Genomic DNA, 11,204 nt, shown 5'->3' with positions numbered 1-11,204 from the left:
CTTAAAATATTGTTATATATATATATATTGGCTATTCACAAAATGACCATCTCATAGAAACTGGAACCATATCTGTAAAAGCAGAGTCACGTCATTCTTCAGATGGACCAGGTGAGAAAACAAATTGCTCTGGCTGCTCCACCAGGTGACCCACAAAGTTGGCCCACTCACCGTCTTCACTGCCGCCCCCCCCGGTCCTGCAGCTCCAAGAGCCGCTGGGGCTCACCAGAGAAAGCGGCAGTCAGGATGTCCACTTTGATGGGATGCAAGGAGTGCCAGCCCGCTCTTCCTCCCAATTTGTAGTGCTACCCAGGAGCCACAGCAGCCCTCCTGATCCATCCCAGCCCCATCGGCTGCCCAGACAACAGTAGTGGGAGCAGCTGTTTTCCATCACTGAGAGTCCCTTCATTTTCCCAGGGTGCAGAGCCAAACCAGGTCCAACTCTGGAGCCCTCTGCCCTCTGTAAGCAACTCCCCCTGGCAAATTAGTATTGGAGGGATGGTCATTCTCTTCTTGCTTCTGTTTTCCTCCTTTTCCTCTTCCTCTTCCTCTGCATCGTCTCTGTCCAACTAATGGCCTCTGGACTGCTGGGACACGAGGGCTCCTTGTTCTGGCTATTACCCGCTGCTTTGATGGCATCTGGCTGGCCATTCTCCTCTTTTTTCCCTTTCTTCCTCTTCTTCTTCTTCTTGACTTTTTTCCATCCAGCCTCTATTGTTTGGCCGGAGTCCTGGGCCGCTGGTGGGGGCAGACCACTCTGCTTCAGAATGTCTGCTGCCGTCACCGCAACCTCTTGGCATCTCTGCCACTCTTGGTCACTTTCCAGGCCGCTGGAAGGATCACAAGCAATGCTGGGGAGGAAAGCAGAATTACGTTTTCTCCCATACTCGGCTAACACTTATATACGCTTATTAATGGCTTACAATTCTGAGACTGAAACCGGGTACTATTATGAAACACATGGGGGGTGAGGGGGTATATTAATGAAACAATATTAACAGCTGGAAAACCAGATGTTTAATTCCTTTTATGAGTGTCATGCTGACTTATCTTTAATCAAGTGATTCAACCAATATTCTTTGTACAACACCCAACTTCATGCACTGAGTTTGCACAATATACTTGGCTAAAATGTGCTTGTTATCCTGTGTGGACACAATCACCGTGTTATGCAAACTGAGTCTGTTTATGGTGCTGTATGCTGTGCAAATCTTACTATGCTCTGTTAAGAGAGGTAACATTAGACTGGCGTCAGTTAAAATGAGGACCCAGTTTGTGGGGGCAATAAGCTGACTTCGTATAAAATATACAAAAGAATGAAGGCTATTGCTTAACGCATTGTAAGCCGCCCTGAGTCTCCGGAGAAGGGCGGCATATAAATCAAATTTAAAAAAAAAATTAAAAAAAAATCTACTGCCTTGGTCCACACCACCCTCTAAGCCATGGCTTAAAAATGACCAAGGCTATCTCCATTCAGTTAAAGATTGTTGCTTGACAGTTTGGTTTAGTGGTTAAGACACCAGGATAGAAATCAGGTGACAGTGGGTTCTAGTTCTACCTTAGGCACAAAAGTGGGCTGGGCGATTTTGGGCCGATCACCAGAAGAGAGTGAGTTTTAATCCCTCCTTAGGCATGAAGGACGGGTGGAGGACTTTGGGCCAAACATCCAGAAGACAGTGACTTCTAGTCCTGCCTTAGGCATGAAAAGTCATCTGGGTATCTTGGGGCCAATCAGCCCAGCCCACCTCACCTTCCCCTGTTGTGGGGAAAACAGGAGGAAGGAGTATTAGTATATTTGCCACCTTGAGTTGGATGAGATATAAATAAACAAATAAAATAAATGCACCCAAGAGGGCAAGGCACGTTTCAGCTGGCAGGCTGCCAGAGCCCAGACCCTGAGCCAGCCTCAAAGACTGACTGAGGCCCAATTGCAAGCCAGAAGGCTTCAGTACATTACAGCAGCCGAGGTCGTCTCTTTCATGGCAGAGACCCTCCCATTCCCATTCCTCACCTGGAGTTGGAATGCTGCAACGCTGACCGTTTCCGAGGGGCAGCTTCTGGCTCCCCAGTGTCTCCCGGGACGGAGGAGGAAAAGAGGCGAAAGCCTGCGCCGTTTCAGGAGGAAAAAGAGGGAAGGTGCTGTGTAAGTTAGCTGCTCAGGCTGGGCCAGGCAACCCTAAAGTTGGTTTCTAGAATTAAAAGCTGGTGCCTGAAAGGAGGAAGAAGAGGCTTATGGGAGCTGAGCTTCCTAAAACCCACACTGCAAGCATCTCAATGTCCAGTGCCGAAAGACGGACCCTTTGAAGGGGGTGAACCTCTCCCACACACGGCCCATCAATCCCGCGCGGCTCAAGCGTCCAACTAGAGCAGGGGTGTCCAACCTTGTCACCTTCTAGGGACTTCAGCTCCCAGCCAGCACAACTTCCCTGCTCTAGAGCTCCAGACACAGCAGGCTGAAGGAACAGGACACGTTTATCCCCAGGGATTTCCTCCAGGCAAGTAGCTCACCATTGTCTTCTTCCAGGGAGGCACTGTTCCCATGTCGCGGGAGTCGCAATGGGCATGTCGAGAGGGTTATCACACTGAAAGGAAAAGCAGGATAAGCACAATGGAGAAAGAGAGGAAGCCAGGGCTGCCACTGAGCGTGGTGCCAAAGAAGGCTAGCAGTGAGTTTTCTTGCGGCCTCTCATGCCTGAAAAAAAACACAGGCTAAATCTGCAACCAAGTGCCTGCTGATCATTAACACTCCTAGCTGGCCCAAGTTCCCAGAAGAGCAAAGGCCCCAAAATCTGGGCCCCGTAAACTAGAGATATGGGCCCAGACCAGCAGAACCGATTCTGCCCAAATGACTTCAGGGGCACCAGACAAGTCCCATGTTTTGCGCACCAGGAAAGCTGGTGAAAAGAGTAAAGTCAGGAGCATCCAGAGATGTTTTCCCCTCCTCCCACAGCTAGAGAAAGGCCTGGAGAAATCTAGGACTTTAGCACAGCTGGTGGGGGAAGTTAATGGACCTGTTCACCAAGATAGAGGGTTATTTTGAAATCAGTTGTTATTTCGTTAGTTTCAAAGAAGGAAAGTCAGGTTAATAATCTCTCCTCTTGTTTCGACACATCCATTCAGGGCACTTAATGGAATAGTTTAACTGCCCAGAGTTGCTGGACAGGGAGATGGATGGCATTATGAAAACTTTGCCCTTGGTGACATTCGGAATGTTGTACATTTTGCCTGCAAAGTCATCTCTGGTTCTTCTGTTGTCCCGTCACTGAGGTGTGTCACATGCAAATACCTCCAGCTTATGAGTCCCTACTTTCACCTGCAACCATCACAACTAGATAACTAGATAACACTCATGCCTGCTTCCTGACCTGTATTTTAGCCCTCCTGTCATCCACTCCAGTCCACAAGGCGATCACTTTCTTTCAGATCTTGTCATTTTCTCTTGGCTTTGTGGACCTGTGTTATATCTACAGGGAGTCCTCATATAGTGACCACAACGGGGACCCACATCTCAGTCATTAAACAAAGTGGCCACTAAGAGAAACTGCCATTGTGCTGATGATTTCACTTCAGTTTTCCTGTGACCTGCAAAGGTGTAGGTGCAAGGATTGGATGGAAAGTTACTGCTTCATCACCATCATAACTGCGAAGAGTCCCTAAACAAAGTGGCTACTAAGCGAAGACTACTTGTATTTCTTTTCTTCAGTCGTTACTTCAAGGACTCTGCCATTCTCTCCTCTTATGTGCCAAGTCACCATCCTCCAAATGCCACCGTCATCACTAGTCCACAGATATTTAGTTATTTTAAACATTCATATAATTGTATGTTTTACACACACACACACACACACACACACACACACACACACACACATATATGTCTTCTTAAGTTTTCGTGGGTGTGCATATGCAAAAAATTAAAATCTCGGGTGTTTTCCCGCGTCATTGTAAATAAGTTGGTTAAAATATTTAAAATCCTGGTTAAAATCCCATCTTAAAATCTTCTAAAAATCCCTACAGAGCACTCTGCAAGGTCCTTTAAAACCTCAGCTAAAATCCTACCAGTGGCTTTAAAAGTTTTTCTTATAGCAACGTTTCGACAGGCTGACAACCCTGTCATCTTCAGGCTCTTGTTTCGTTTGGAAACTATGGGTTCTCTGTTGCGAGGTCGGAGCTGTCGCTTATCTATATTTGCTGCTGCTTTTAAGCTGGGATTTTAACTAGGATTTTAAATATTTTAACCAACTTATTTACAATGACGCGGGAAAACACCTGAGAGGAGAACCTGTGGCTCAGTGGTTAATACAACTGCCTAACATGCAGGCAGCCCAGGTTCGAATCCAAGTAAGGGTAAGGCTGGCTGATGAGAGCTAAGAAGCTTGAAATAGATCTATACCAGTCACCCTTCATTTCTTTATCAGTAAAATATATTTGGTATAAAAAATGGTTTGTTGTGGATGCAACTGCTTGAGGGCTCCTGGGTTGGAGCTGAAAGGCAAAAGAGAGCAGAATGCGCTCTCCCACATGTTGGAGTAGACCAGGTGTCTCGGTAAAACACTATATATATATATAACAGGCCCAGGTACCTTCAAAGCAATGCCTGATAACCCTGCGTTACCCCCCAGGGAGAGAAAGAGGCAACACACAATGGGGAAGGAGGCAGGGGAAAGTGCATTGTCATCTGTTAGCATGACTAAGGCAGAAAAAAAGATAATTACAGGGGGAAGGCAAGGGTGTGGGCCTTGTTACACGCACAATGACTAAATTGATCAGCATTACATAAAAGCAAGCAGCTCCTCAATGGGGATTTTACACTCTGACGAAGTTAGTAGGGGCCGACGAAAGCTTAGCACAAGTTTTAAAATAAAAAATTTTAAACTTTTAAATGTTCCGGAGATCGTGATGTCTATCGCCTCATATATATATATATATATATTTATACACACATTACTGTTCTAGCCAAATAAATATTTGACCGTTACAGGGAGGAGTCATAAAATGAGAGTGTGGCTAGCCGATGAAGCCAAATAAGGCAGAAATAGATCTATTCTAGTCTCCCTTAAGTCTTGCAGCAGACAACATAATGCTGCTTAAATGTCTGATAAAGCCTAGAAAATAGTGATTTGGGATGTCACTTAACTATGGCTATACAAACATCTTGATTTACATAGGAAAAACCCTAGAACAGTAATGCACATATAGATCTACGAAAAAAGAACAATATATATATATAAAATTTATATATTGACTTCTGCTACCCATCAAGATTTTCAAGGAACATGTTGATTGGAAAGAAGTGAATGAATGTATAAATCGGACCACCAGCCTCGGTTGTATCCATGCAACACGAAGCATTCCCTGCCAAGGACCATATCAACCAGGTTGGCACATTTGGGTTAGAAGTACATCATGGAATTTTACCCCAAGGATGTTCACGCGATTCTGTGCAAATCAGGATCTCTAATCTAGAAACTGCTAGATATACTGTATACTGCTAGGTATACTGCCGATACCTCTTAGTTAGTTGGTGATATGCAGGTATCAGTATTGCAAGCAACAATACTGATACCTGCATATCACCAACTAACTAAGAGGTATCTGCAGTATCTCGATAAGACCCTTGGGGCGGGAATGTAAAGTGTACTATTCAGGAATCATGATAGCACAGTGGTTAGAATGCAGTATTGCAGGCTAATTCTGCCAAGTGCCACCAGTTCGATTCTCACTGGCTCAAGGTTGACTCAGTCTACAGAGAGGGCTGTAAAGCAGTATATAAGTCTAGGTGTATTGCTACTGCTATTCAGAATTCTCTATGAAAAGCTCTCACCAGGCCATAACTAAGGGGAAATGTTAATAAAATGCTTGTGCCTACTTGTCCAAGATCGTGTCCAGTTTTTTTGCAACGTGTGCTCGAAATTCTGGTGTGGTCTGCAGTTCATTTCCATCCTGCTCATGGTTGCAGATCTTCTCTCTGTTTCAGGAGAAAGAAGGTTCAGTTATTTTCTGGGATTCCCTTCGCCATAGGAGTAATCTCTGGAAGACGTCCCTCAAGCACTTGCTATTTGGATAGTTCACCTTGAACAGAATCATTTGGATGGATTTGGGGATCCCTGAGAATGATGGCAACTGCAGTTCAGATCATCCAGGACAGATAATTCGTATGAACTACAGTTTCCAGCAGTCTCTGCAATGATTTTGATGGCTGGGATGCTGGGAGCCGAAGTCCGTGCTCCTCAGCGGATGTCTCTGGAAAGTTGAGGGAGAAGAAACACCATACCCTATCTGATTTGGGATCTGCCTGCTTTCAGTGTAGTAGACCTCTACTTTCTAAATGTGACTTGCAGGAAATGATCCCCAATTCAGTGAAGAAACAGCCTTCTCCTGAGTAAGTACTGCCTCCGCTATTTCTCTTCAGGGGCTGTGCTCTCTCTCCCACCCCCCTTTTTGGAGGGGCAGCGGCTGAACATTTGCCTTTGGGAAGTTAGTATGTCGGGAGTCAAGGACTTCAGCCTTCTCTCCTCAGTATTCCTCATCCACAAACATACCTTTCTCTTACTGGTGGAGGGAAGAGGGGCCACTGTTTAAGAGTCAGAATTATGTCTAGTAGGTGCAATTGGGGACTGCTTAATTACCTGATGCTGGGTTCACCGGCTTGCTGGTTCCTTTTCCAAGAATTCTCTGAAAACAACAAAAAAATAAAAAAAACCTTCAATGTGAATTCACAACAGTTGTGACTAAGGAATGTAGAAGAAAAAGCCCTAGTGGTCTACTGAGAATTTGATGGAAAGTCCAGTTTAACGGACGACAGGAATGCAGCGCAGACCCTCTGCTTGAGTTTCATCGCAGCACTTGGCAAAGTCTCCCTTCAGAGCCAAGTAGAGGAGAAGCCAGTAAAACAGAGGTCAGGCAATGCTCCCCCTGAATTGATGCAGAGCTGGTGGAACGGCTGTAACCAGAGAACGCTCCATGGCTCTGGGCTAAGCTGGAGGGGAGCATCAAGGGGAGGATGGCCAGCTCTGTTGGATAAATGGCTTTGACGAGCGACTAGGGAAATGGTTATCCGTTGGCAGAAAGCAGACAGCATGACTCCTTTGAACAAAACCCGGCAGCGTGAATGTCACCAGAGACAAAAGCAAGGTCCCACATCTAAGCAAGAAAAAAATAAAGATATATATAAAAAAATAAAGGACAGATGAACCAGACATTGGAAAGGCATCTGGATGTCTCGATGGATCACGAGTTGAATAGAAGCCAACAGTCTGATAGTGAAGCAAGAAAGGCAAATACAGGTAGTCCTTGACTTACAAAAAGTTCATTTAGTGACCATTCGAAGTTACAACAGCACTGAAGAAAGTGACTTACCACCATTTTTCACAATTTCGACCATTGCATCCCCATGATCATGTGATTTACATTCAGATGCTTGACAACTGGTTCATATTTATGACGACTGCAGTGTCCTGGGGTCACATGATCCCCTTTTGCGACCTTCCGACAAGCAAAGCTGATGGGGAAGCCAGAGTCACTTAACAGCTGCCTTTTGCTAATTTAACAACTTCAGTGATTCACTTCCTGTCACTTTCTTTTGGCAAGAAAAGTCATAAAATGGGGCAAATTTCTCACCTAATGACATAAACTTTGGGCTCAATTGTGGTCGTAAGCTGAGGACTACCTGTACAATTTTAAGCAGCATCAATAGACGATAAAAATAAGTGATCATTTCTTTCTGTCCTATGCTGATCAGATGGCACTTGATATATGGATTCCAGTCCTGGATACTGTACAGGTGGTCCTCGCTTACCGACTACCCCTTTAGCAACCATCAGAAAGTACGACAGCCCTGAAAAAGAAGATTTACAATTGGTTCTTGAAATTGTGGCCGTCACAGCATCTGTGCAGTCACACGACCACAACCACAAGCTCTGCTGCCGTTTCTGACAAGCAAAGACCATGAAAAGCTGGCTGGAAGTCACAAAATGTCACGCTTAATGACTGCAGACAATTCACTTAAAAACCACATCACTTAGTGACGGACTGTCCCAACTTCAGACAGCAAGTGAGGACTACTTGTACTGAATTTTAGGAGAGACATTTGCCTAGTGGTGGAGGGACGCGATTGAGACTAGGTGCTTGGAAGTTGAGGAATAGAAGGTTGGTGGTTCTTGGCACATTTAGTCTGAAGAACTCTGACCCCAATTTCTTGCCACAATTTAATGCTGAATTCTTTGTCCTTAAGATCTTTTCCTGAAGCCTTAAATGTCAGATGATACAACATGGAGATAGGCGAGACCTGCGGGTGCTGGGCGAGGCTTCCTCGACAGTGATGCCGAAACAAGCTCTGCAAAGGATTTTTTTCCCATTTGGGAGGCTCCTGTTTTTGTAATCCCTCTTAAGCTACGTTTGCTTGCATTAGACCTGTTTCACAAAGATCTGCTCATGTGACACAGCTCTCCTCACGCCGTCAGTTGATCCACTTTCATGAAGTGTCAGCACATAATAAGGGACGGCTGGATTGTTTTTGCATGCCAGCCATTTTCTCAGTTCTCCCAGTCAGTATAAGGAAGAGTCTGCTTCCTGCCCCAGGTTTTTCTTTTAACCAGAGCATAAATATCTAAAAACATCAGCAACACACACAGGATCAGACTTACTGCAAAACAGGTCTCAGCCGCAGAGGGATATGCACCACCACTAACAATTTCTGCCCGTTTTCCAATGCTCTGGGGGTGTCTGGCTATCAGAACATGAGCAGAGTTGCAGCCTCAGACTATTCCATAGACACGGGTCATCTCTAGGGCAAAGTCCAGACCTCAGAAGAGGCAAAGCAAGCATCTCTCCTTTTAAAAAGCCTCCAGTGTTGGAACAACTTGAGGAGGCAACTTCTGTTCCACTGGTCAATTGTTCCCACTATCAGGAAATTTCTCCTTACTTCTGGGTTGCTTCTCTCCTCGATTAGTTTTCATCCGTTGCTTCTTGTTCTATCCTCAGGTGCTTTGGAGAATAAATTGATCCCCTCTTCTTTGTGGCAGCCCCTGAGATATTGGAAGACTGCTATCATGTCTCCCCTAGTCCTTCTTTTCATTAAACTAGTCATGCTCAATTCCTGCAACCGTTCTTCCTGTGTTTTAGCCTCCACTCCCCTAATCCTTTGTTGCTCTTCTCTGCACTCTTTCCAGAGTCTCAACATCTTTTTTACATTGTGGTGACCAAAAATTCCAAGCGTGGCCTTACCAAGGCCTTATAAAGCAATACTAAACTCCAAGGGCAAATTGAGCCAGCAGAGCTGAGTGATTGGAAGTATCTCCCAGAGAGCCCAGCCAAGTCTGTTGCACAAACTTTGTCACAGGGAGGTGATGGGTTTTGAGTCCTCCTCCTTACGCGAATGTATTTGTAGCACATCTATTATGCCTTATATTACATAGAATTGTACATACACATACAGGTAGTCCTTGATTTATTTATTTTTATTTTTTATTGTTTTTAATTTGATTTATATGCTGCCCTTCTCCGGAGACTCAGGGCGGCTTACAATGTGTTAAGCAATAGCCTTCATACTTTTTGTATATTTTATACAAAGTCAGCTTATTACCCCCACAAACCGGGTCCTCATTTCACCTACCTTAGAAAGGATGGAAGGCTGAGTCAACCTTGAGCCTGGTGAGATTCGAACCTGCAGAAATTGCAGGCAGCTGTGTTAATAACAGGGTGCATTAAACCACTGTACTACCAAGGCTCTTTTTTATGACGAGAGAGCCCAAAATTTCCCTTACTAAGCAAGACAATCAAAATGAGTTGTGTCCCATTTTGTGTCCTTTCTTGCCACCGTTAAGTAAACCACTGCAGTTGTTCAGTTAGTAACACGGTTGTTAAGTGAATCTCACTTCCCCATTGACTTTGCTTGTCAGAAGGTGGATTCCATTAGCCCAGGATGAGGCAACCATCATAAATACGAAGCAGTGATGTGAATCCTGGCCATCGGGATACCACAACGGTCGTTAAGTGTGAAAAACAGTCATAAGTCTCCTTTTTCAGTGCCGTTGTAACTTCGAATGGTCACCAACCGAACTGTTGTAAGTCGGGGGTTATCTGCTTATATGTTTGTGTGCGTACATGTGTATGTATATAAAAACATAGGTATATATATATATATATATATATAGGTATACATACAACACCCCCCCCAAGACTCCCTAGATCTGTGATGGCGAACCTATGGCATGCGTGCCACAGGTGGCACATGGAGCCATATTGGTGGCCAAGTGAGCTGAGCTCTGGTGTGCATGCATGTGCCTGGCGCCAGCTGATTTTTGGGTTTTCTGGGCCCACTGGAAGTCAGTAAACCCAGTTTCCGGCCTCTGGAGGGCCTACGGGTGTGTGTGTGTGTGTGTGTGAGAGAGGAAGTCTTGCTTTTTGCTCTCCCCAGCCTCCAGAGCCTTTCTAGGAGCCTGGGGAGGGCGAAAATGTCCTTCCCCACCCCTCCAGAGGCCGGAAACGGCTCGCTTTCCGACCTCCAGTCCCACCAGAAGTCTGGTGGCCCACTGTGCCATCGCATGCCAAAAGCGGGGGGGGGGCAGGGCCCATAGAATTATGGGGGGGCACGTGCGTGCGCGACCCCCCCCCCCGCGCTTTGGGCACTCGATGGCAAAAAGCTGAGCCACCCCTGCCCTAGATCCCTCCTGGCAGCAACCGCCGCGCTTCGCTTCGCTTCGCCTCCCCGGCGTCGGTCTAAGAGCAAGCCCCGCAGGCCGGAAGAGGCCGGAAGGGCCCGGGCTGCCTCTCGGGGACGCGCAGGGCCGGCGGGGGCCGCACGGAGCTCCCTTGGCAAGCGGGGCGCCGTCGCCACCAGCCGCCGGACGGGTCGAGGCCCTCGCAGGCCCAGAAGCCCTACCGGCTGGAGCCAGGGCGGCCGCTCGGCCGAGCGCCGGATCCCAGGCCGCCTCCCTCAGGCGCTGCCAGGCCGCCGCTTCTTCTTCCTCGCTGTCGCTCGCCTCGGGCGCCGCCATCGCGAAGCCGTGCTGGCCGCGGAGCACTCTGGGAGTCGTAGTCCGGGGGCCGCTGAGGCGCGCCGGCGGTGGGGAGGGCGAACGCGGGATCTGAGTCAGGAAAGTCCGCTGCTCCGTGAACTTCTTCCAGGCCGCGCGGACAGACCCTTTTCGCCGCCGGAACCTTCGTCGCGTGGCGCGTGGCGGCGCGGGGGCGAAAGGCGCTTC

General features: G+C 46.9%; 1 protein-coding gene across 1 annotated transcript; it reads right to left on the bottom strand.

The window, feature by feature from the left end:
- Position 1: 1 nt before the first annotated feature.
- Positions 2 to 11,151, bottom strand: CUNH12orf43 (chromosome unknown C12orf43 homolog). Its single transcript, XM_070950330.1, has 6 exons — positions 10,883 to 11,151; positions 6,630 to 6,675; positions 5,870 to 5,968; positions 2,509 to 2,582; positions 2,012 to 2,105; positions 2 to 851 (listed from the first exon to the last, which is right to left on the bottom strand). The coding sequence occupies exons 1-6, from the start codon at positions 10,995 to 10,997 to the stop codon at positions 503 to 505; spliced, it is 777 nt and encodes a 258-aa protein (XP_070806431.1). The 5' UTR covers positions 10,998 to 11,151; the 3' UTR covers positions 2 to 502.
- Positions 11,152 to 11,204: the final 53 nt, after the last annotated feature.

Source organism: Pituophis catenifer, unplaced genomic scaffold (genome assembly GCF_029215685.1).
Source record: "Pituophis catenifer annectens isolate HBS135680 unplaced genomic scaffold, rPitCat1.0.hap2 SCAF_10, whole genome shotgun sequence".
Taxonomy (NCBI): Eukaryota; Metazoa; Chordata; class Lepidosauria; order Squamata; family Colubridae; genus Pituophis; species Pituophis catenifer.
The sequence above is the reverse complement of the archived record's forward strand: the minus strand, read 5'-3'. Positions and strand labels throughout refer to the sequence as shown.

Bases quoted from the DNA above. Each gene is read 5' to 3' on its own strand.
- CUNH12orf43 (XM_070950330.1), bottom strand. From the start codon at position 10,997: ATGGCGGCGCCCGAGGCGAGCGACAGCGAGGAAGAAGAAGCGGCGGCC. The intron at 6,676-10,882 runs GTAGGGCTTCTG...TGTTGTTTTCAG, and splicing joins GGCCGCCCTGGCTCCAGCCG to AGAATTCTTGGAAAAGGAAC. The intron at 2,583-5,869 runs GTAGGCACAAGC...TTTTCCTTTCAG, and splicing joins CTGGACACGATCTTGGACAA to TGTGATAACCCTCTCGACAT.